Here is a 26,203-nt window from a genome sequence, read left to right on the forward strand (position 1 = left end):
TAGCCAGGCATGGTGGCACGCACCTGTAATCCCAGCTACTCGGGAGGCTGAGGCAAGAGAATCACTTGAATCAGGAGGAGGAGGTTGCAGTGAGCTGAGAACATGCCACTGCACTCCAGCCTGGGTGACAAAGAGAGATTTTTATTTTCTAAAAATAAAAATAAAACCCATATAGAAAGGATGCAGGAGTGGAAAGCAGAGACAAATCCGCATCTACCAGAAGGAGAAGTCTTAATTAAAAATGCAGTTTAAAATTGATGAATCAAGAAAAAGTGGTCTAAGTGTGTTCTTTACAAAGATGAAGTAAACACCACAACAGAGTCGCTAACTTTGAGGAGGGCTCTGTACAGTGAAGTGCTATACTTTTGTATATGCCTTTTAGTACTATTTAACTTTTTATTTTTTAACTATGGGCATGCCTGTACGATTTGCTCTGATTAAATCTAAGGCCAAGGCGTAGTGGCTCACATCTGTAATCCCAGAACTTTGGGAAGCCAAGGTGGGAAGATCACTTAAGGCCAGGAGTTCAAGATCAGCCTGGGCAACATAGCAAGACCCCATTTCTACAAAAATATTTCAAAGACTAGCCAGATGTGGTAGCAAGCACTTGTAGTCCCAGCTACTCAGGAGGCTGAGGAGGAAGGATTGCTTGATCCCAGGAGCTGACGGCAACAGTGAGCTATGTTGGCACCACTGCACTCCAGTCTGGGTAACAGAGCAAGACCCTATCTCAGGCCAGCCTAGGCAACACAGTGAGACCCTGTCTCCACAAAAAATAAAAAAATTAGCTGGACGTGGCAATACACGCCTGTGGTCCTAGCTACTTGGGAGGCTGAGGCAGCAAGATCAGTTAAGCCCAGGACTTCAAGGTCACAGTGCAATATAACCACTGGGAGATAGTAACACTGCACTCCAGCCTGGGAGACAGAGCAAGAAGACCCTGTCTCTATAAATTAAAAGCAACCCTGTCTGGAAAAAGAAAAATCAACAATAACTACAAAAAGTTACACATGAGCAACAAAAGAAGGACTCTCTTCCCTCTCCACTGATAAGGTGGCTGAAAGGAGCCTTGCCGAAGGGCAGTAGTGGGGCTGACCAGGTCCCTTCTTTTCTGTTCTCCTTCCTGCAAGCAAGGGCTAAGGAAAGAAATCAGGCTGCGAATCAGAATTTGTGAGACTTCCGGCTACTCACAGACTCTCCGATTCTCAGTTTATTCATCTGCAAGATGGAGATGTTATGTGCCTTGCCACCTGACTAGGTGTGCTGAGAAGCTCAAGGAGATAAGTGCTAAGGGCCTTTATGAGTGACCCAGGGCTGCACCAACATTATAAAATTGCTATTATCACAGGGATTCACATTGCTATAATCTAGGCTTATCAGAAGCAAGGATGGCAATCTGGTGACAATTTACAAAGAACTCTTCAAAATTCATTTCTCAAACTTAAAATGTCTCAGATGACACGAAAATTCCAATCCTCCCTAATCCCACAAGGACTGACGAGAGAAAAGGAAACCCACAGGCAGTCACGCTGAAGTTGACAAGATCCATCTTCTTGCCTATAGCCTCAGTCTAGGGGCCAGACCAGCTGGTAGGTTCCCAGCAGGGCCCATTTCTGCATCAGATGCTCACCAGGAAAGTAAGGTAAGAACCACTCCTGAGTTTCTGCAGGTCCACAATCATCTCGCCTGTTGTAGAATATGTTTGTTAAGGAGAAAAGGAGCTGATAGTAACCATAAGCTGGCCAGCAGTGCACTAGCTAAACACTTTCCATGCGATGTCTCATTTTATTCTCACAGCCCCTGAGAATGGCTCTGCCATTATCTAGTCCCCATATGAGCAAACGGAGGTTAGCGAAGTCAAGAACCCTGAAGTGTAGGCATGGTGGCCCACCCCTGCAATCCCAACACTTTGCAGGGCTGAGGCAGGCAGATTACCTAAGGTCAGTAGTTCAAGACCAGCCTGGTCAATATGGTGAAACCCTGTCTCTAATGAAAAAAATACAAAAATTAGCCAGACATGGTGATGGGTGCCTGTAATCCCAGCTACTGAGGAGACTGAGGCAGGAGAATCACTTGAACCCAGGAGACGGAGGCTGCAGTGAGGTGAGATCATGCCACTGCACTCCAGCCTAGGTTACAGAGTAAGACCCTGTCTCCAAAAAAAAAAAAAAAAAAAAAACACCCTGCCCAAAGTCACAGAGCCAGTGAGAGGCAGAGATGGGATTGGAACCCAAGGCTATCTCTAAGACAGTATTTTATACCAGCTCTGGTTGTGGCAGAATAAAGGGCCTAGGACATGGTGGCTCACACCTATAACCCCAGTACTCTGGGAAGCCAAGGCAGAAGGATCACTTTAGGCCAGAAATTCAAGAATGGCTTGGACAACATAGTGAAACTCCATGTCTACAAAAAATAAATTTTTTTTTAACTAGCTGGGTATAATTGTAGACACCTGTAGTTCCATCAATTCAGGAGGAGTGCTTGAGCCCAGAGCTCAAGGCTGCAGTGAGCTATGATCACACCACTGAACTCCAGCATGGATAACAGAGCAAAACTCTGGTATCTTATAAAAAAAAAAGAAAGAAAAAAAGTGGGGGGAAAAAAGCCCAAGAAAGCTTCTTCAGCGTAAACTGAACAAACCAGGCATGCTCCTCCTGGTTTCCGCCCTTCTAGCCAGCCCATGTAACAGCAAGCAAAATTCTCCCCACACTGTATTTATGGAAAATTACAGACTCCTAACATGGCTAATTTGCTAACATGCTGGGGGCTTGAGGGAGGGAGACAAGCATGCTGAGGGCTTTGTTCTCCCAGGCCTTTACCAAATCAGCGGTTAGCAGGGAAATTATACATTCCTGGCTCCTCGCTGATCATCTTTTATAGATGGCCATTAACTCTGAGTATGGGGCTATGCGTGCAGTTGTCCTTCAGAGAAGACACACTTACTGCCATTGGGCTAATTAAAACTTTCAGGATAATCTGCAGCTTATCCGATATTTATAGCTCTACAGTACTTATTAAAGCTAACAGAGAACCAGTGCAAGCCAGCAATTAGGAAGCAGAGGGAACAACTGGGTAAAGCCACAGCTGGGCAACAGCAAAAGAATAGCTGGAGAAATTCAGATTAATCCCCATGGTCTCTGATCTAACTTGACTTCTGAATGAAGAATGTGGTGACTCTTTAAAGGGCCAAAGGTAGAATGATAGGGCAAGGCCAGCCATTTGATAAATCCCAGTAGGAGAGGAAGTGGAAGTCAAGAGTGAAGTCACAAATATGGTCTGCAGAACCCTGACACAGGTTATCCATGTGGTTTTCTGGGGACCCTAGGAGGCAAAGAGCAGAAGCAGCTCACTGGATGGCAGAGAGAGGTTCTGGCCTCCATCTCTCATAAGAATATTAGCTCTCAGTCAGGTATGGTGGCTCACGCCTGTAATCCCAGCACTTTGGGAAGCTGAGTGGGCAGATCACAAGGTTAAGACATCAAGACCATCCTGGCTAACATGGTGAAACTCCATCTCTACTAAAACACAAAAAAAATTAGCCAGTCACAGTGGTGCTCGCCTGTAGTCCCAGCCACTCAGGAGGCTGAGTCAAGGGAATCGCTAGAACACCCGGGAGGCAGAGCTTGCAGTGAGCAGAGATCACCACTGTACTTCCAGCCTGGTGAAAGGGCGAGACTCCATCTCAAAAAAAAAAAAGAAAGAATATTAGCTCTCAGGCCAGGCACAGCAGCTCACACCTGTAATCCCAGCACTCTGGGAGACTGAAACAGGCAGATCACTTGAGGTCAGGAGTTTGAGACCAGCCTGGCCAACATGGCAAAACCCCATCTCTACCAAAAAGACAAAAGTTAGCCACGTGTGCTGGCACATACCTGTAGTCCCAACTACTCGGGAGGCTGAGACACAAGAATCACCTGAAGCCGGGAAGTGGAGGTTGCAATGAGCCAAGATGGTGCCACTGCACTCCAGTCTGGGTGACAGAGCAAGACAGTCTCTAAAAAAAAAAAAAAAAAAAAAAAGAATATTAACTCTCTAATCAGGTGTAGTGGCTCATATCTATAATTCCAGCACTTGGGGAGGCCAAGGCAGGTGGATCACTTGAAGCCAGGAGTTCGAGACCAGCCTGGCCAATGTGGCAAAACCTCATTTCTACTAAAAGCACAAAAAAATTAGCTGGGCATGGTGGCAAGTGCCTGTAATCCCAGTTACTCGAGAGGCTGAGACACGAAAATCACTTGAACTTGGGATTCAAGCAATGGAGGTAACAGGTTGCAGTGGGCCAAGAGCCACTGTTCTCTGGCCTGGGAGACCAAACAAGGCCCTGTCTGAAAAATAAAATTAAAATAAAAAATAAAATTAACTCTCTAGTTCTGTGTGATTTCAAGAAGGGATAAAGTTCGGAGCTTTGGGGTAGGCTGCCTATTTGGAAGGACTTCTCTCTAGAATCAGCTGATAGGAAAAGCTTCCCAAATCCCAGGAAAGTATATATATCCCACACGAATACCAGGATTAATGAGATCCTGCTGACCCTCAAAACTGATCATGTTCAAAGCACGTGAACCACCATGAATTACAGTTAGAGCCAGGGAAGGGAAATCACAGATACTCTCAGCCTTATCTTGCAGGTGATGGGGTAGAAGAAACTTGAAATATGTGTCATCCCATTAAATGGCCATTTGGGTAGTTCAAAGGACTAACAGTTATCAAGGTAGGGTAACAGGAATGCAGGCCTGCTGGCTGTAGTAAGACATCAACTCCACCTGCTCCCTCCCTGCCAAGTTTAGGCCTTTAGGCCATGCTCACTAAGAAGCCTACCTGGTTGAGACGCTGCATCTTGCCTGGCTCTGTAGCAAGCCCTCCGCTGGAGCTCTGCTGGACTAGCCCCTGCTTGAGGGGGCTGCTGCTTGGCTGGAAATGGGCTTGCTGAGAGACCTCCTGCCCAGCAGGGGCAAGGGCCACCTCCTGAGGATGTTCCAGCAGCTCTGGCCCCCATGACAGACACCTCTCCATGGCTCTGATGCCCTCGTGCTCACCCTCACTAGGAATCCTAGAAGACTCAGCTGCCATGCAACAGACTGTGCCGGCGCTGTGTCTGTACGGCATGTCCTGCATGCTCTCAGGCAGCCCCAGGCCCTCCAGCCGCCTGGAGAGCTTGACCATCTGCAGGATATGCTGGTAGAACCTCTGGTCCTCAGAGTAGTCTTCGCTTTCTGACTGCTCCTCGACAGAGCTCTGCATGTGGGACATGTGAGGAACTAAGAAGGGGCTGAAGTGTTGATCTCTGAGTCCCAAGTCTGACTGACCCACACCCTCCTCAGATCCCCGTGAGCTCTGCCGGTCCCAGGGGAAGTTGTTCACCTCATCCAGGATGGGAGAGCCCAGGTGTGAGACCAGGTTGCTGCTACTGCTGCTGTTCTCCAAGTCAGGCCCAGACACGCTAGGCTTCTGATCTTTACAAGGGAGCTCTGCAAACCCTGGAGGCTGTCTCTTCTCACCAACAGGTGGCTCCCCAGGGGCCCTCCCAGAAAGCGCATTCTGAGCTGGTTCTGATGCCAGGGTCTCAGGTGGTATTAGCAAGAGCCCCTGAGGTAGACCTTCAGCTAAGGCCCCTAGAGCCTCAGGGTCACAGGGCTCTGTTTCCTTGCAGCTTCCTGGGATGTCCTTTTTGACAAGCTTGGAGACCTGTCCTATCCACAGTCCAGGAGGTTCTCTTGTCCTCCTCCCACTGCCTATGTTCCCACCTTCCCCAGAAACTCCCTGCCAGTTCAGGTCTTCAGCAGCGCTGCTATCTAACAACAACTTGCTCTTCCTGGCAGGCAACATGTGTTCGGAAGAACCAGATGACAGGGAGGGCTCCTCCTCAGGGGATGACATGGGAATGGGGCTTTGGCCCTTGTCCCCTCCAGGGCCAGTGGTGCTCAGTTTGGTTAAGCTGTGGCTGTGCTGCTCCCCTTGCAGTGGGAGGCCCTTGATGGCTTCAGAAAGCTCTGAGTGGACAGGGGCTTGGCTCCTGCTTTCTACCACATCCTGCCCATTTTGGAGAAACCCAGGGTTCTGAGGGGCTGGAGTGTCCAGTTTCTGCTGCCTGCTCCTCATTTCCAGCTCTTCGGTTTCGGGGTCTGAAAACCCCAGGTAGATTTTCTCTGTCGACTTCTGGAGTTTCTCCAGACCCTGCTGATCACCTAATTCTCTCCTGCACTGGAGTGGGGCCCTGCCTAAGATTTTCTCCACGTCGGCAAAGACCTGGTGGGTTCGGGAAGCTTGGCCTTTGGAGAGTGACTGCAGCCTTCCAGGAAAGGCACTCATGAGAGGCCAGGGGGTGTCGCCCAGCATGCCCAGGCTCTTTCCTTTGTTACAGGACCCGTCGCTTCTAGCCTGGGTATCTTGATCTAGGTCCAGATCAGTAAGCCCAGGTGCTGACAGAGGGGATGGGCTGCAGAGAAAGGAGGAAGGAGGCAGAAGTCCCTCCTCAGGCTGTGTTTCCTAGATGGGTATATAAACATGCAGAGAAAACGAAGACAAAGCACTTCTGATTTACACTTGCCACCTCAGCCCTTGGCAAGCCCTTAGCAGAAACCCAGCCTCTATTTAAAGTAAAATACAAACTGAAGAGGGAGGAAAAGATAAAAACTCCCTTGGGCTGAAAATACGTTGTTTTCTAGGCTCTAGTTTCCTTATCTACAAAGAGGAGGCTGAACTAGATCAATGGTTTGCAAACCTTGCTCCCTGGAACCTGGGAAGTTCAGTACCTTGGGGTCCACAATAGTGTACACGTGATGGAGAAGAGGCGTCACAAAGACCCACACTGCCAAGTTCAACCAAAGCAGCTCCATGTCTCTTTTTATAAGCTAGGCTTCTATAGAGGACAAACTAAAGTCTGAAAAGCACCAACCAGATTATCCCTAAGGTACTATCCAGCTCTCAGATTCTGTGATTGGTTAGTTTTATAAAATGCACCAACCTTGGTGCATGTGTGGTGGCTCACACCTGTAATCCCAGCACTTTAGGAGGCTGAGGCAGGTGGATTACTTGAGGTCAGAAGTTCAAGACCCGCCTGGCCAACATGGTGAAACCCCTCTCTACTAAAAATACAAAGAAATTAGCCAGATGTGGTGGTGTGTGCCTGTAGTCCTGCTCCTCAGGAGGCTGAGGCACGAGAATTGCTTGAACCCAGGGGGTGGAGGTTGCAGTGAGCCAAGATCATGCCACTGTACTCCAGCCTGGGCAACAGAGCAAGACTCTGTCTCAAAAAAAAAAAAAAAAAAAAAAAAATCCACCAACCTTATCAAGGACTCCCAGAAATTATTTTTTTAACAGGGAGAGAAGAGAAGCATAACAAATGACCTGAGACTTGAAAACTCACTCTAGTGCTGTCTACCAAAGCAACAAGTTGGTATTGCTTGACAGACTTCCACATGGTCACCGACTCTCTAGAATTTAGGAAAAATTCTAAAACATCAACCACCCCTCTACAAACATTCACACTGAACCCCACCTGGCTGTGAGTGCACACCTCTAGAGAGTCCAAACCACCTGCGTCCAGGCTGCCCACCTGGCTCAGAGCTGTCCCCTGGACAAACTCAAATTTGAGGCACCTGTCCTGAGCCCTAAGAACTACACTGACAGCCCAGGGCTATGGTTTCCCTTCTGAAACCATAGAAGGAACTCTTTAACAGAAGGCTCTAAGAACCCAATCACGCACCTACATCTCATTCCTTTACCCAACCCTCCACCCCAGAACCCTCGCTTCATTCCTTCTCCCATCTTTCGTCAAGCCAGAGTCTGCCCAGATACCTAACTTCCATTTCAAATAATTCTGGGTCCATGAAAAGCTCCGTAGCCACCTTTTGCTGTTCAAACACATGATATTAGAAAACCCAGCCTCGCTGGAAATTACGTACCCTATTTTCTCCAACTGGAGGAATGGACTTCTTACCATGTTTCTCAAAACCATAAGTAATATGTCAGGGAGGGGAAGGAAGAGAGAAGCATCTGTGGAGCTTGGACAAGAGGAAGCACAAGGCTCTGGAGGGAAACAAAAACTACAAACTAAAGAGCAAAACAACCGGACCACTGAAGAGAGTTGAAACGATGTTCCCAGTGCTCCCCACTGGCTGAACCAAGTTCCTGTGTCCCTCCCTCTCTTCAGCATGCCCCACCTGCCCCAGGCCTGGGTAAAAGGGTGACCACAGCAACCTGGGAGAGCCTGGGCCTCACTTTGGTATGGCTCCAGGTCTTAGTTGCTCCACCCGAATCATGTGGGCAATAACTCCAACCTCCTAGGTTCAGATTTACTGAAGGGACAAACAAAATAATAATTAATATGAATACTTTGAACTCAAATACAAAAGCTACTTATAACCAAGAAAATCAGGCTGGGCGTGGTGGCTCACGCCTGCAATCCCAGCACTTTGGGAGGCCAAAGAGGCGGGTGGATCACTTGAGGTCAGGAGTTCCAGATCAGCCTGGCCAACATGGTGAAACCCCATCTCTACTAAAAATATAAAAATTAGCCAGGCAGGGTAGCGGACACCTGTAATCCCAACTACTCAGGAGGCTGAGGCAGGAGAATCACTTGAGCCTGAAAGGCAGAGGTTGCAGTGAGCCGAGATTGCACCACTGCACTCTAGCCTGGGTGGCAGAACAAGACTCCGTCTCAAAAAGAAAAAAAAAAGCAATAAATCACATTGCAATTAAACTTCAGTTATCCACCACTCACTGAGGACACTGGCAACAAAGGCAATCTAGATGAGGAGATAACGCCCAAGGCTTTTCTTTTGAATCTTGAAGGCACTGGTATTTTGACAACTCAGTTTGGCTCATCTGACATCTAGGAATTCGCACCACTTTAAGATAAATAAAGAACCCACACTAGGGAGACCTGACTCTGAATAAAAAGAAAGGACACTTCACTCAGCTCACTGGCCTCTGCCAACTGCTTTCGGTCCACACTCTCCAGAGCAGCAGGTGCCATCACTGCTACTACTACTGCAAAAAAACCATTCTCAGAAGAGTACTCTCTCTCATCAATCCTATTAGATGGGGGAAAAAGGAAATGTGTAGAGATGGCAACAACTTCCAGAAGCTGAAAGGAAAATCTACCAGAAGACAGGCAAAGTTTAGATAATATACTATCAAGAATTTACTATATTCTGACTGTTGTCTTCAACCTCCCAGCTGCAGACAACTAGAGGCTCCCAACATCCCTCCAGATTTCAGCCCTGGCCTCTCTGGGAGGAGGCATCCACTGACTCACCAGGGAACTTTTAGGGGTCTCTTTGTCCTTCTTGTCTTTCTTTTCCTTTTTCTTTTTCTTCTCTTTCTTCTTAATGGCCCCAGAAGTTGACAGCTTTGCCCGCTCTTGGATCACCAAGTTCCGATAGTGTTCGTCACATGGATGGTCCCACATAGACTGCCCATTGGCGAAGTTGAAATAGTAAATGTCACCTGTGATGTCCTGGCTAGAGATGGGGGATGGGTAGAGTTCAAAAGTTAGTCGCTGCTCAGGTACAAATGAAGAAAAAGAAAAAGGGAGATGAGGTGAAAGAGGAGGAAGAGAAGTGGGTGGAAAAAGGAGAGAGAAGATAGAATGAGAGGGGTTAAGAGCAGAGGGAAAGAAAGGATTAACACAAAATCAAAGGGTACCATTTGGCTAAGAAGGAGTTAGCTTAGATACAGGAAGAAAGGATTGGCGTACCTAAGGACTTCTCTAAATGGTAATTTATAATCACTGGAGTTCTTTTTTTTGTTGTTGTTGTTGTTGAGACGGAGTTTCACTCATGTTACCCAGGCTGGAGTGCAATGGCGCGATCTCGGCTCACCGCAACCTCCGCCTCCTGGGTTCAGGCAATTCTCCTGCCTCAGCCTCCTGAGTAGCTGGGATTACAGGCACGCACCACCATGCCCAGCTAATTTTTTGTATTTTAGTAGAGACGGGGTTTCACCATATTGACCAGGATGGTCTCGATCTCTTGACCTCGTGATCCACCCGCCTCGGCCTCCCAAAGTGCTGGGATTACAGGCTTGAGCCACCGCGCCCGGCCGATCACTGGAGTTCTTGAGAATGCATGCTGGACTAGTGTAGGAACGAACTTGGTTTTATTTAGATGGAGAACTATAAACACTATGGTACACTGAACATAAGTGCTAGGATAAATTTTAATTTTTTTTTTTTTTTAAGAGATGGAGTCTGTCTCTGCCTCCTGGGTTCAAGTGATTCTCCTGCCTCAGCCTCCCAAGTAGCTCAGATTACAGGTGCATGCCACCACGCCCAGCTAATTTTTTGTATTTTTAGTAGAGACAGCATTTCACCTTGTTAGCTAGGATGGTCTCGATCTCCTGACCTCGTGATCTGCCCGCCTTGGCCTCCCAAAGCAGTGGGATTACAGGCATGAGCCACCATGCCTGGCCATCTTAATATTTTAATAAACAGTCTGAGGAAGAACAATGGATTGTGAGAGCTCTGGTTTTACAGAAGACTCTAAACTCATAAGAAGTAATAATCCAAGCTAGTGTGGACCAATGGTAAAATAAAATAATGTAGGAGGTATATTTCAAGAAGTGTTTCAACATGGGTAAGTCCAAAATAAACCATTCATCTCATCCACCATCAACAACAATGTATTAGGACAGCTAACTGGAAAAAAGAAGTCCACTCACAACAGTAATGCAAAGTATTTTATACTCACGCATAAACCTAAAATGTGCAAAATCTTTATAGAGTTTTACTGAAAAGTCAGGGAAAAAAAAGAGAGAAAACCACTGGAGAGGCATTCAGTATTCCAGAATACAAAGGCTCAAGTTGGTAAAGATGCCAATAATCCTAAAATTAATATATAAATCCAATACAATCCCCATAAAGCTCCTTGTGAAATTTAACAAAATAAATCTCAATTCAAACAAAAAAGAAAATGAAAAATAGAAGAGAAAATGAGCAGAAATAAAAAAAAAAAAATCAGGGGTAAAAATGGACAGAGATAGAAGATATTCAAATGACCAATAAGCACATGAAAAAATGTCCAACATCACTAAACATTAGGAAAGTGCAAATCAAAACTATAATGAGTCGGGCACAGTGGCTCATGCTGGTAATACCAGCACTTTGGAAGGCCAAAGCAAGAGGATCACGAGTTCAGGAGTTCAAGACCAGTCTGATCAATATGGTGAAACCCCGTCTCTACTAAACTTAGCCAGGCATGGTGGTGCATGCCTGTAATCCCAGCTACTTGGGAGGCTGAGGCAGGACAATCACTTGAACCTGGAAGGCGGAGGTTGCAGTAAGCAGAGATGATGCCATTGCACTCCAGCCTGGGCAACAGAGCAAGAGCAAGACTCCATCTAAAAAAAAAAAACTATAATGAAATGCCACTTCACACCATAAGCATGGCTATTATCAAAAACCCCAAAAATAAAGGCCTGGGTAACATAGTGAGACCTTGTCTCTACAAAAAAAAAATTTTTTTTTTAATTAGCCAGGCACAGTGACACACATCTGTAGTCCCAGCTACCCAGAAGACTTGAGGTGGGAGAATCACTTGAGCCCAGAAGTTCAAGGCTCCAATGGGCTATGATCACACCACTGAACTCCAGTCTGAGTGACAGAGCCAGACCCTGTCTCAAAAAATAAAAATTAAAAAAAAAGGCCGGGTGCAGTGGCTCACACCTATAATTCCAGTACTCTGGGAGGTCAAGGTAGGTGGATCACCTGAGGTCAGGAGTTCGAGACCAGCCTAATCAACATGGTGAAATCCCGTCTCTACTAAAAAACACAAAAATTAGCTGGGCATGGTGTCGTGTACCGTTACTTGGGAGGCTGAGGCAGGAGAATCGCGTGAACCCAGGAAGTGAAAGTTGCAGTAAGCGGAGATTGTTCCATTGCACTACAAACTGGGTGACAGAGAACACTTGTATACTGCTGGTAGGAATGTAAAATGGTGCTTCGGTAAATAGCATGGGGGTTCCTCAAAAAAATTAAATCCAATTTAATATGAAATAGAATTTAACTTAAATATAAAATAGATTTCACAATAAATTAAACAATTTTAAAATAGCTGGGTAGGCCAGGCATAGTGGCTTACGCCTGTAATCCCAGCACTTTGGGAGGCCGAGGCAGGCGGATCACTTGAGGTCAGTAGTTCAAGACCAGCCTGGCTAACATGGTGAAACTCCACCTCTACAAAAATACGAAAAAATTAGCCAGATGTATTGGCACACCTGTAATCCCAGCTACTCGGGAGGCTAAGACAGGATAACTGTTTGAACCCAGGAGGTGGAGGTTGCGGTGAGCTAAGATCATGCCATTGCAATCCAGCCTGGACTATAGACCAAGACTTCATCTCAAAAAAAGAGAAAAGAATAGCTGGGCACCGTTGTGCACACCTGTAGTCCCAGCCACTTAGGAGGCTGAGGCAGAAGGATCCCTTGAACCCAGCTGTTTGAGGCTGCAGTGAGCTATGATTACACCACTGCACTCGAGCCTGGGTGATACAGCAATACCCCATCTCTTAAAAAAAATTAATTTAATTTAAAATAGAATTACCATGTAGCCCAGCAATTCCATTTCTGGGCATATACCCAAAAGAATTGAAAGCAGGGATTCAAACAGATATTTGTACCCCAGTGATCACAGCAGCATTATTCACAAAAGATGAAAAGAAGACCAAATGTCCATTGACAGATAAATTGATAAACAGGGCCGGGCACAGTGGCTCATGCCTGTAATCCCAACCCTTTGGGAGGCCAAAGCAGGTAGATCACTTGAGATCAGGTGTTCAAGACCAACATGGTGAAACCGTCTCTACTAAAAATACAAAAATTACCCCAGGCATGGTGGTGCATGCCTGTAATCCCAGCTACTTGGGAGGTGGAGGCAGGAGAATCACTTGAACCCAGGAAGCAGAGGTTGCAGTGAGCCAAGATCGCACCACTGCACTCAAGCCTGGGTGACAGAGCGAGACCGTCTCAAAAAAAAAAAAAAATTGAGAAATAGATAAATAGAATGTTGTATATCCATGCAACAGATATTATTTTATTCAGCCTTAAGAATGAATTCTTTTGCATGCTACAACACAGATGCACCTTGAGGATATTATGCTAAGTAAAGGAACTCAGACACAAAAAGACAAATATTGAATAATTCCACTTATATGAAGTATTTAGAATAGGCAAATTCATAAAGCCAGAAAGCTAGATGGTGATTGTCAGAGATTAAGGAGAGGAAAAATAGGGAATTAACATTTAATGGCTATAGAGTTTCAGTTTGGGGACGAAAAAATTCTGGAGATGGATAATAGTGAGAGCTATGCAACACTGTGAATGTACTTAATGCTGCAGAACTGTTCTCTCAAAAATGGTTAAAACTGCAAATTTCATGTTAGTATATTTTACCACAATTAAGAAAAAATCATATATAAATCTATTGACTTCAGTATGACAAAAGAAAGCATAAACCAAATTAAAAGACATGTGACTGGGAGAAAACAGTGGAAATAATAGTGCTAAGATACCACTATTATTACACAGAACACCCAGAATAATCAGAGTTCTGCACCTTAACAAAAATAAAAAGATAAGCAATCTACTAGACAAAAAGGCAAGGGACATAAACAGGCAAATCACAAAAGATCAACAGATGGCCAATTCAACTCTACAAACAACTTAGGAAATACAATTTTAAATGATTCATTGTTATTTCTTGCCCCTGGATTGACTATTTTTTTTTATTGACAGTTTTTTAATTGATAATATTTCTAGGCTGGGTGCTGTGGCAGCCTATAACCCCAATGCTCTGGGAGGCCAAGGCAAGCAAATTGCTTGAGCCTAGGAGTTCAAGACCACCCTGGGCAGCATGGCATAACTCCATCTCTACAAAAAAAATACAAAAATTAGCCCGGCGTGGTGACACACACCTGTAGTCCTAGCTACTCAAGAAGCTGAGGGGGGAGGATCGCTTGAGCCTGGGAGGTAGAGAGTGCAGTGAATCATGATAGTATCAGTGTACTCCAGTCTGGGCAAGAGGGCAAGATTCTGTCTCCAAAAAAAAAGAGGAAGAAAGAAAAGAAAAAAGAAAAAAAACAGATGCCCTCTGTCATTTATTTTCTTAGAAGTACAATAGAGAATGCCTAGCCAATATAATAATACAAGAAAATAATTTTTAAAACTTAAATATTGAAAATGGAAAAAAAAACACTGTCTTTGGCCGGGCATAGTGGCTCACGCCTGTAATCCCAGCACTTTGAAGGCCAATGCAGGTGGATCACTTGAGGTCAGGATTTCTAGACCAGCCTGACCAACATGGTGAAACCCTGTCTCTACTAAAAAATACAAAAATTAGCCGGGCATAGTGGCAGGCACCTGTAATCCCAGCTATTCAGAAGGCTGAGGCAGGAGAATCGCTTGAACCTAGGAGGAAGATGTTTCAGTGAGCCGAGATCACACCACTGCATTCCAGCCTGGGCAACAGAAGTTGGAGGATTTGCCTTAAATAATTTCGAGATTTGTTATAAAACTACAGTAATCAAGACAGAATGGTATTGGTGTGAAGATAGGCAAACAGATGAATGGAATAGAGGAGAGAGTCCAGAAACAGCCTTCACTTCACAGCCAATTAGAAAAACATCGAAATGTCCTTCAATATAAGAGCAGTCAAATAATTCAAGATTTTTGAAAACTGTGGTACCTCTCTACATGGGAAAGTATGCAGCTGACGCAAGAATTTGTGTCACACAAATAGACATAAAAGAACGATGTGTATGATAAAACGCTTATGTTTAAAAACCAAACCATTGTGGGGAGGGGGTACATGCATGTGTATTAAGAGTCTAGAGAGAATTTACCAATTAATAGTAATTACCCTTAGGAAAAGAAGAAGGGTAAAAGATGATATGTATATATACATTTTAATGATTCATTTTGTTTGTTTGTTTGTTTTTGAGACAGGTTCTCGCTGTCTCAAAACAGGCTGAAGTGCGGTGATGCAATCTCGGCTCACTGCAGCCTTGACCATCCAGGCTAAAGCGATCCTCTTCAGTTTCCCAAGTAACTGGGACTAAAGGTGCATGTCACCACCGCCAACTAACTTTTGAATTTTCTGAAGAGACAGGGTTTTGCCATATTACCCAAGGGTGGTCTCAAACTCCTAAGCTCAAGCAATCCTCCTAACTCAGCCTCCCAAAGTGCTGGGATTACAGGTGTGGGCCACCATGCCTCGCCAACTTATTTTAAAAACTGAAAAATAACTCACTCTCCTTACAGGACAAAAGAGTGGTACCCACCACTAACAGGTATATAAAAGCAGCTGGCATAAAAGCTGGCATGCAGCTGGCCCATAACCAATGACAGTTTCCTTCCATCCATTAACGTAAGTACTAGAAACAGAATCCACTCTTATAAACTTAGCCTACAAACATGACCAGAAACCTTCAGCACCCAGAACACGTTGTAAAGTGCTGATGAATTTACTTCAATAAAGGTGTCATAAAACTGGAGAAAGTTAAAGGAAAGGTGGCTAAAAAGATCAAGAAAACAGGCCAGGCACAGTGGCTCATGCCTGTAATCTCACCACTTTCGGAGGCTAAGGCAGTTAGATCACCTGAGGTCAGGAGTTTGAGACCTGCCTGACCAACAGGGTGAAATCCCATCTCTACTAAAAATACAAAATTAGCCAGGCATGGCAGCACACGCCTGTAATTCCAGCTACTCAGGAGGCTGAGGCAGGAGAATCGCTTGAACCCAGGAGGTGGAGGGTACAGTGAGCTGAGATCATGCCACTGCACTCCAGCCTAGGAAACAAGAGCAAAACTCCAACTCAAAAAAAAAAATCAAGACAACAAGTAGCCTGCCATGTGAGGAAAAGCTAGAAGGACTGTGATTCTTCAGCTGAGAAGAATAAGGTGACAACTGTAATCACTTTGAGCTATGGCAACACAGTGAGTGGTATGAGCAAGAACAGGATGATTACGCCTTGTCTACAAAATTGCACAAAACCAGAAGAGGGGACCCCTAGGATACCTGAGGACAAGTTTGGGATAAGCAGAGGGAAATCCCAATCTCAGGTAGCAAGTAAATTTATGGCACTCGCTTTGGGGAGACAGGCTGGAGAGAGCTCTATGCAGGTGATTAGGAAAACGAAATGCAAGACAGGAGGACAGAGTAGACACGGAGAACACAGAGCAGTGTCAACATGAGCAGGGATCACTGCAGTCCTCAGGGGGAGGGAGACAGCAGCAGTGACCATGGCTCCTTCTAGCTCCCCAACCTTGGCCACTCTGTCTTTCCTCTCCATAAACCTCTGTTTCCCTGAGACCCACTTAGTGAATCACTGCTCCTTCCATCCCAAAGAGCTCTAGCCAAAACTGAAAATATGAATGAATCCATGAATGTGAACCTATTCATGAATATGTCACATGAATTCAGACATGGCAGAGCCAGGTGTTCCCAAGGGACACAGAAACCCTTTGCTGGTATGTATAGCCTCACTACAAACCTCTTTAACACCGGCATCCACTTTATTTTTATTTTTTTTATGTAGTAGTTTTATTTACTTATTTTGGGTTTTTTTTGAGGCGGAGTCTCACTCTGTCACCAGGCTGGAGTACAGTGGCGCAGTCGTGGCTCACTGCAACCTCCACTCCCAGGTTGAGGCAATTCTGCCTGTCTCCTGAGTAGTTAAGACTACAGGCTCCCACCATCACACCCCACTAATTTTTTATAATTTTAGTAGAGACAGGGTTTCATCATGTTGGCCAGGCTGGTCTCGAACTCCTGACCTCAAGCAATCCACCTGCCTTGGCCTCCCAAAGTGCTGGGGGTTATAAGCATGAGAGCCATCGCACACGGCAAGACCAGCATCCATCTTAGACATGCTAAAGAGGTACAATTGTCACTTACAATATCAGTCTGCAAGGAGTAACAACAGTCCCTCAGCACATCCTAAACAGACGCTGGTGTTAGAGGACCAGACCCAGGGCAGTAGCTCCTGTGGCCTTGGATATATAAGCGCCGAACCCCCTCCTAGGCACCATCCAATCAGCCTACACTCAGGCCTGAAACAGCAGGCGGCCTAGCAGAGGAATGGCACAGTGCCGTCCCTGACTGTGCAGGATAGGCTTGGAAAAGCGGGCCAGTTCAAACTGATCCCCAATGTTAGCTTCCCTCTGCCTCTGCTAGGCCAAGTCAGTGGGCTGCACCCCCTGCTGATTTACCATGGTTTCCACTCCACAGGCAGTGGGGCCACAATGCCCTCCCGTGCCAGCCACATCAGTTCTGGTTCCTTGATGGGATCAATACCAATCTCCCGGGCAAATTCAAGAATTTCTGCAAGGAGAGGCAGAGGTGGAAAAGTAAAAGAGATTAATAGAAGGAAAAAAAAATCACAAACTTTTTTCTACTTTGCCTTTTCTTTCCATCAATGAGAAAATCTTATTTTTCTAAATTATCAACAATAAACATATATAATTGTTTCCTTACAATTTATAAATGGTACACTTGAATCCAAGCATGCTATCTCCACACTGCAATGATATAACCTGAAGCCAAGCATTAAAAAGGCAAAAAACAAAATAATATAAAACCAAGACTTCATTGCAGCAGAGGCCTCAGAGGGAAGAACCCCAAAAGCCATAGCCAGAACCATCCAGGATGAGTACAGCCTTACCAGAAGGTAGTAAGCTCTCCCAAGATTTGCAAAAGCACTCATCACTCAATCAACAAGCATGTACTGAAAAACTGCAAGTGACTAAGCTCCTTGAGGACATTACAAACACACAAATAAGAGTACAATCCAGGTGACATGTGCTGTAAAGAAGAAGACATGTCCTGTATGCTATAAGAGCAGAGAGAAGGCAGTGATTGATTCTGCCTAGGGGAAGGGAACTGTCTGAGCTGAGAAAGTGAATGATACTCAAGCAGGCTGAACGCTGACTCACTGAACCCTCTCTTCCATGAAGTGAGTTGCCTCTTTTTCAATTTTGCCATATATATGGACTGTAATACTTTCGTTCTGGCTGGGTACGGTGGCATGCCTGTAACCCCAGCACTTTGGGAGGCCAAGGTGGGAGGATTGCTCGAGTCCAGGAGATCAAGATCAGCCTGAGCAACATGATGAGGCCCTGTCTGCATAAAAAATACAAAAATTAGCTGGGCATGTTGGTGGGCGCATATAGTGCAGCTACCCAGGAAGCTGAGGTGGAAGGATCACCTGAGCCTGGGGAGGTCAAGGCTGCACTCCAGCCTGGGGGACAAAACAAGACTTCATCTCAAACAAAAAATAACTTTTGCTATACTCTGGAAATCAAGCATTTAGAAAAGCTCTTTTGCCACAGAACTGAAGAAACAGGGGAGATATATGTACTGACTTAAGAGCTATCTCAAGCCAGGCGTGGTGGTTCATGCCTGTAATCCCAGCATCTTGGGAGGCCGAGGCGGGCAGAGACTACTTGAGCTCTGGATTTTAAGATCAGCTTGGGCAACATGGAGAAACCCTGTCTTTATAAAAAATAAAAAAATTAGCCAGACATGGTGGCATGAGCCTATAGTCCCAGCTACTAGGGAGGCTGAGGCAGGAGAATCACTTGAGCCCAGGCAGCGGTCATTGCTATGAGCTGAGATCCCGCCACTGCACTCCAGCCTGGACGACAAGAATCAAAGCCTGTCCAAAAAAAAAAAAAAGTTATCCCATGCACAGGAAAAAAAAGATAACCATTGGAACATGTCACTAGAACCCCCAGAAATGATTAAATAAATACTCAAATGACATCAATGCTTAAGCTGGTAATAGCCTAGGCCAGAAGGGCATCACCAATGAGCCACTGCAGCATAGAATTTGAAGGCTGACATACCTGGGAACTAGGAAAGAAAAAATAGTTTTTCAAAGGACTGGTTGGAACTTGATTGGTCAGAGACTAATTTATTCATTTTTCACAAATATTTTTGAGTGCCTCCTATGAACCAGTCACTATGAGTCATAAGAAAAAAACTAGTCACTGCCATTATGGAGCTTACATTCTAGTAGAAGAGACAGCCAGCAATGAAGTAAACAGATAAATATACAAAAAATTAAAGCTTCTGATAAATACAATGAGGGAAGTAAATGAGGTATGAGCTAGAGAACATCAGGGTAGAAGTGTACTCCTTTAGAAAGGATGGTCAAGGAATGCCTCTCAGCAATGTTGACAGTTAACTGAAACCTGCACAAGCTAAAGGAGCCAGCCATGCAGAGCACCGAAGAAAGAGCATTCAGGCAGAAGAAGAGCAGGTGCAAAAGATCTGTGACAACCAGCAGCTCTAGGGACTCTCAGAAAGTAAGTGGAGCCAGGCATGGGGTCGCACACCAGTAATCCCAGCACCTTGGGAGACTGAGGTGGATGGACTGCTTGAGCCCAGGAGTTCAAGACCACTCTGGGCAACATGGCAAGGCCCCATCTCTACAAACAAAATACAAAAATTAGCCGGGCCTGATGGCATGCATCTGTGGTCCCAGCTACTTGGGAGGCTGAGGTGGGAGAATTGCTTGAGCCCAGAAGGTCAAGGCTTCAGTGAGCCAAGTTCATGCCACTGCACTCCAGACTCCAGTCTGAGTGACAGAGTGAAAACTGGTCTCAAAAAAAAAAAAAAAAAACAGGCCAGTGTGACTGGTAGAGAGAGCCAGGTCACAGAGCCCTGCAATCCTATCAAGGGTGTTGAGGATATTGGGAGTGGCGGGACTAAAAGCACAGCACTGACGTGATCCGCTTTATTAGCAATAAGGATAATTAGGAAGCTACTGAGATAGCCCAGGAAAGGAAAATGGCGGCTTGATGTTAGGATGCCCACACCCGGACTGAGCAGAAGACAGTTTTTACAAACATCCTCAGAAAAACCTTTACTCCATTTACAACAGCAACCAAATGTATACAAATTTAAGAAATAGGTCAGTCATGGCTGGGCAAGTGGCCTACGCCTGTAATCCCAGCACTTTGGGAGGCTAGGGCAGCTAGATCACCTGAGGTCAGGAGTTGAAGACCAGCCTGACCAATATGGTGAAACCCTGTTGCTGCTAAAAATACAAAAATTAGCTGGACATGGTTGCATGCAACTGTAGTCCCAGCTACTCAGGAGTCTGAGACAGAAGTATCACTTGAACCCGGAGGCTGCAGTGAGCCGAGATCACGCCACTGCATTCCAGCCTGGACAATAGAATGAAACTATTTTAAAAAAAGAAAAAAGCCAGGTACAGTGGCTCATGCCTGAATCCCAGCACTTTGGGAAGCCAAGGTGGGCAGATCAAGTGGTCAAGTTACAGAGCAAGACTCTATCTCAAAAAAAAATAAAAAAAACAGGCAAGAGGCCAAGGTAGGCTCACATCTGATCTAACCCAAATACACTAAGCAACTCTGTACATGTTCCATACTTCGCACTGAAAGAACAAAAATAAACCAAACATAATCCCTGTTCTCAAAAAACAAACACAATACACCACAGGTCTCTTCCCAAACCTGTTACCTTGCTCACTAGGAATGTAGGTCTCATCATAATCTTCCTCCAGAACCAGCTGATCTCCTATGCAGAGGGGTTGTCCAGCCATGACTCATCTGGGCTCGAACACCTAGATCCCAGAGACCCCCACCAAAAGAGAAATTAGTGACCAAACTTATCAGGGAAAAGTTGGCACTGGGTCATGGAGCATCTGGGTCAAACCAGACCCTGCACACCAATTTGGCCAGGACCTTTCCAGACACCAGGTATAGTGGAGGATGAAACCAACAACTCAAGGCTCACAGCCTCTGCACATGGTCTCCTAAAGGCTTGATGAACACTGATGAACCAAAAAAGACCTTCAAGCCTGGCTCTGTCAAGAGTTTGACTTTATATCTCCCCCAGATTAGAAGAAGCAATTACAATACAGAACTACCAAGTAGCAAATCCTAGGGACATCATAATAACCAGCAGCACCCAGACTCCCCATACACCAGCACACCTCCATGGCACACCCCCGTCTCAACATGTACCCCCATCTGGATGTCCCGATTCAAATCCAAAATGCCCTTAGGAAGCTTACAATCCAGTAGAGGGAATAACCTCAAGAGTAGTGGAAGGCAGAAGGAAAAAAAAAACTTCCTGTTCTGGGAGTACTAAGAAAAAGAGCAAAAAATTTCCCCAAAGAAATGAAGGAAGGCTGACAAGGCATTCTAGACAGAGGGAGCATCATGTGCAGACAGGTGTTCCAGAGTGCAGATACCACCATGTGTGACGGGCTGATCACAGAGAGCCTTGCAGACTGTGCTAAAGAGCCTCCACCCTGTCCTACAGCAGAGGGGAGTCACTGAGGGCTCTGGTGAAACAAAGTATCACAGGGTGGCCTTTTTTTAGGACAAGAACTTTGGCAGGACTGGCATGGTTGGATTAGGGAAATTAGACTGGTATCAGGAAAACCACCCGAGAAGGCTGCTGCCCAGGGGAAGGATGATGAGGGCTTTAACTAGGGCAGAAGCAAGGGAATGGAGATGGATAGACAGAATGGACCCAGTGACGTTAAGCTTAATAGGACCTGGATATGGGGGAAAGAGTGGAAAGGAGCTATGTCCCTCCAAAATTTACATATGCAAGTACTTTAATTTACATTTTTTTTTTTTTTTTCCTACAGAGATGGTATCTCATTATATTGCCCAGGCTGGTCTTGAACTCCTGGGTACAAGCTATCCTCCTGTCTCAGCCTCTCAAAGTGGAAAAAATTCACATATTGAAGCCCTAATCTACAATGTGACTGGATCTTCAGGAGGTAATTAAGGTTAAATGAGGTCATTAAGGCTAAATGGCCTGATAGGATTAAAAGGAGATGGAGAGGAAGGACCAGGAACCAGGATGGCAGATGGGGCCCACTGTCTAGCGGCTTAGAGTTCTCGCTCTTTTTTTTTTTTTTCTTTTTTTTAAAAGACAGAGTCTCACTCTGTCACCCAAGCTGAAGTGCAGTGGTGCAATCTTGGCTCACTGCAACCTTCACCTTCTAGGTTCAAGCAATTGTCCTGCCTCAGCCTCCTGAGTAGCTGGGACTACAGGCATGTGCCACCATGCCCAGCTAATTTTTGTATTTTTAATAGAGACAGGGTTTCACCATACTGGCCAGGCTCTCGAACTCCTGACCTTGTGATCCGCCCGCCTCAGCCTCCCAAAGTGCTGGGATTACAGGCGTGAGCCACCACGGCCAGCTTAGAGCTCTCTCTCTACCATCTGAGGACACAGCAAGAAGGCAGCTGTCTTCAAGGCAGGAACCAGGAACGGACCTTGATATGGGCCTTCTAGCTTCCAGAACTGTAAGAAAAGAGATGTCTGTTGTTTGAGCCCCGAGTCTAAGCTATTGCGTTATGGCAGCCCAAGCTAAGACAGGAGTTCAGCTTGAATGCAAGGTTTCTAGCTCCAGGGATGGGGCGGTACCAAATTCTTCACTGACAAGCTGGTGCACTTCTAGAATTGCTCCGCTCTTCCCACCCCTACCTCAAGACCCCAATACCCACCAACTCTCCCCATGGAGGCTCCCACGCTACAGCCTGATGAGGTAGGCCACCTGGAAAACTGCTGCTGCGCACAGCCCTGCTCAGAGCACCTCCCCAACCTGCAGAGGAGTTGGCCACACTAGGTGTCACCAACAGGAGTCTGGAGCCACAACTCCTGACCTCTCCAGTCCCCTCTTCCTCAGAAGCTGCCATTGTTCCTCCTGGAGCAGCAAGGATGAAACAGCCCTCTTCAAGCAGACAGATCCAGACATTAAAAAGGTCAGGATCGGCCGGGCGCGGTGGCTCAAGCCTGTAATCCCAGCACTTTGGGAGGCCGAGGCGGGTGGATCACGAGGTCAAGAAATCGAGACCATCCTGGTCAACATGGTGAAACCCCGTCTCTACTAAAAATACAAAAAATTAGCTGGGCATGGTGGTGCGTGCCTGTAATCCCAGCTACTCAGGAGGCTGAGGCAGGAGAATTGCCTGAACCCAGGAGGCAGAGGTTGCGGTGAGCCGAGATCGCGCCATTGCACTCTAGCCTGGGTAACATGAGTGAAACTCCGTCTCAAATAAAAAAAAAAAAAAAAACAAAGGTCAGGATCTGGCCTGGAAAGAGTGTTCAGGAAATGGCTGGATCTGGAGACTGTGAATCTATTCCAAGGTTCCCAAAGATTCCTGACAAGCAACAAAGGATCCATCAGGGACCATTTACTGTGGACCCCTCTCTGTACCGTGACAGCTGAGAGGTGGGCAACAGAGGAATCCTGCCTTAGGACTCACAAGACTCCCTTTGTCAGTGCACTGAACAAAAAGGGAGCCAGCTTCTGCCCCTCTCATTCCCACCATGCCACCTTCTAGCAGGAAGAAAACACCAAATGAAAAGGGCTTCTTTTGGCAGTACAAAAGCTGAAGTGGGAATGTGCTCCCAACCCTCAGAAGAACCGGCAATGTCCTGCAGACATGACGGCCAACTGTGCTACATGCACAGCCAGAGACGACGGAGGCCGGACCACTGTTGACTCTAAAAAGCTGGGCAGAAAAGGACCAGGAACCAGGGCAGAAGATGGGGCCCACTGGTGGCTTACAGAGTCACCTGAATTTTTAATCCTCTTAGGAGAGAAGGAGAAAAGGAAAGGATCCACGGGCAGGTAGGGCCCGACAATGGCCTGAACATTACAGTGAACAGGCACTTCTCAAGCGTGTGCTCTATACAAGGGACTGTCTTAACTACCTCAGAAATTCTGCATTTGAGAAATGTTATCCCATACATCCCATCTCTAGAAAGCACAGGACAGATAGTCTCTGTCTGCATGGCAAAAAGACTAATTTGCTATATATAAAATGATCTATATTTACCTTTTTTTTTTTTTTTTAAGAGTATCACTCTGTCACCCTGGCTGGAGTGCAGAGAAAGAGGCTCACTGCAACCTGTTTCCTGGGTTCAAGCTATTCTTCTGCCTCAGCCTTCCTAGTAGTTGGGATTACCAGCACTCACCACCATGTCTGGCTAATTTTTGGATTTTTAGTAGAAATGGGATTTCACCACGTTGGCTAGGCTGGTCTCAAACTCCTGACCTCAGGTGATCTGCTGGCCTTGGCCTCCCAAGTGCTGGAATTACAGGCATGAGCCACTGTGCCATGTGATATATTTAACTATTAAAACATCAGGAAAACTCTGGAAAATCTGAATTCATGGATCATCAAATTTAAGTAAATGTTCTTCCATAAAAAAATTAAAATATAGGTGGGTTGTATTCTACCTTCTTTCCTTGCCTTACCTGGCTCTAGAAAAAATGTGGGCAGGGACAGGTCTAAAACAGCAAGGAGCTGCAGAAAAACAGAACATGGGAAGAGAAGTCGTATCTATTCGTCTGTACGTAGTAGCAGGATGGCTACTAAAGATCATCTACTCATTTGAGGAATATTTATTGGGCACCTACCACACGCATTTATTTCTAGGTGCCAGAGATGCAATCGTGATTAAAAACAGATTCAGCTGCTGCTACTCGAGCTACAGTCTGAGAAGGGAGGGAGACAAACCAATCAGTCACAGAGAAATGTATAATTAGAACCAAGGGAAGTGCTCTGAAGAAAATAAGCCTGATTTAGATGATGCCTACACTGAGAACTGAAGGATGAGTAGGTATTCACTAGACAAAGAGCCAAGGAAAGTGTGTTCTTACAGACATATGCAAAAGTCCTTCAGCAGAAGGCAACACTAGACAAGAAGTAGGACAGTTGGAGATGATGCTGGGGAGGCCAGTGGGAGCCAGGTCATGCAGAGCTGGCCTTTATCATAAGAGAACTAGGGCTGGGCACAGTGGCTCACGCCTGTAATCTCAGCACTTTGGGAGGCCAAGGTGGGAGGATCACTTGAGCCCAGGAGTTCAAGATCACCCTGAGCAACATAATAAGACCCTGTCTCACCCTGTACAAAAAAAAATTAAAAAATTAGCCAGGGGTGGTAGTGTATACCTGCAGTCCGAGCTACATGGAACACTGAGGTGGGAGGATTGCTTGAGCCCAGGTGGTCAAGGCTACAGCGGGCCTTGATTGTGCCACTGTACTCCAGACTCAGTGACAGAGAAAGACTCTGTCTCAAAAAAGAGAAGTGAAAGCCAGGAGATGGTTTTTCCAGATACATAGTTCGAAAAATTACTCCAGAAGTTACTAGGAGTACCCTAAAGTGAAGACCAGATTGGAAAGAAGAAAATCAGGTCTGTGACAGAGATAAGGTAAAAAACCACGAGCTGGGTTAGGTGACAGGCAATGGTAACCTGAGTTGGAGTGGTAACAGAGAGGATAAGTCTAAGAATGCAGCCCTTGGGCCAAGCACCGTGGCTCAGACCTATAATAACAGGGCTTTGGGAGGCTGAGGCAGGAGGATCGCTTAAAGCCAGGAGTTTGAGACTAGCTTGGTGAACACAGTGAGACCCTGTCTACCCAAAAAATTTAAAACACCAGCCATGCATGGTGACACACACCCGTAGTCCCAGTTACTTGCAGGGGCTCAGATAGGAGGATCCCTTGAGCCCAGGAGTTCAAGGCTACAGTGGGCTATGATAACACTACTGCACTCCAGCCTGGGTGACAGACTGACACCCTGTCTCTAAAATAAATAAATAAGAATGCAGCCCTTAGATCTGCCATGCCAAATAAATGGAACATGTCCTAATGTTTTCCTCCAGGCCGAAAATTGTGAGGGACATCACTAGTCAATCATGGCACCCTAGACATAACCTCAGAACCCTAAACATTGTTCGCTACATAGCAGTTACCAACGGATCACATGAAACCCAGTGAGATCTACTTGCTGCCTGCCTGAGACCTTCTGTGAGCCATAGAGTTGGGAGGGGTCACCCAACTGCACTCATGCATCTCTTACCAATCTCTGAATCAGACAAAAAAGGAGTGGCTCGCACATTTCCTCCAGGAAGCCTTCCCAGCCAACCTCATCCTCTCCGGTCAACCCAGAACTACCTGAACACTAAGCTCATAATTCTGAAGTGTTCACAGGCAGATTTCTCTCAATATTACTTTTTTCATGAAAATGTGTTCTACCTTTCCTGTTAAACCACAAACTTCTGAGGGCCATGCCTCCTCCTCTGGAATTTCCCAACAAAGCCTAAAATAAGCCTATGTAAGCTGTTGGAGCTGTTACTGCTGTAAACTGCAAATATAAAACCAAGGAACAGGCTGGGTGTGGTAGTTCATAACTGTAATTCCAACTATTT

At 45.9% G+C, this 26,203-nt stretch overlaps 1 protein-coding gene across 21 annotated transcripts in view; it reads right to left on the minus strand.

Annotated features, from left to right (window-relative positions):
• Positions 1 to 26,203, minus strand: part of CEP164 (centrosomal protein 164) — an 83,534-nt gene that overhangs the window by 52,406 nt on the left and 4,925 nt on the right. For 16 of the 21 annotated variants that reach the window (XM_032285395.1, XM_032285391.1, XM_032285409.1 and 13 more), the window contains exons 2-4: positions 20,479 to 20,581; positions 17,202 to 17,313; positions 9,257 to 9,461 (exon numbers count right to left, since the gene is read on the minus strand). In XM_032285395.1, the coding sequence (XP_032141286.1) occupies positions 9,257 to 9,461; positions 17,202 to 17,313; positions 20,479 to 20,560 (399 nt within the window). In that variant the 5' untranslated portion in view covers positions 20,561 to 20,581. Of the gene's footprint in view, positions 1 to 9,256; positions 9,462 to 17,201; positions 17,314 to 20,471; positions 20,582 to 26,203 lie in introns of those variants that run through there. The other 5 variants (XM_032285399.1, XM_032285397.1, XM_032285398.1 and 2 more) reach the window with 3 other exon arrangements.

This window comes from Sapajus apella, unplaced genomic scaffold, assembly GCF_009761245.1.
Source record: "Sapajus apella isolate SASKATOON/1434 unplaced genomic scaffold, GSC_monkey_1.0 scaffold16, whole genome shotgun sequence".
NCBI lineage: Eukaryota > Metazoa > Chordata > Mammalia > Primates > Cebidae > Sapajus > Sapajus apella.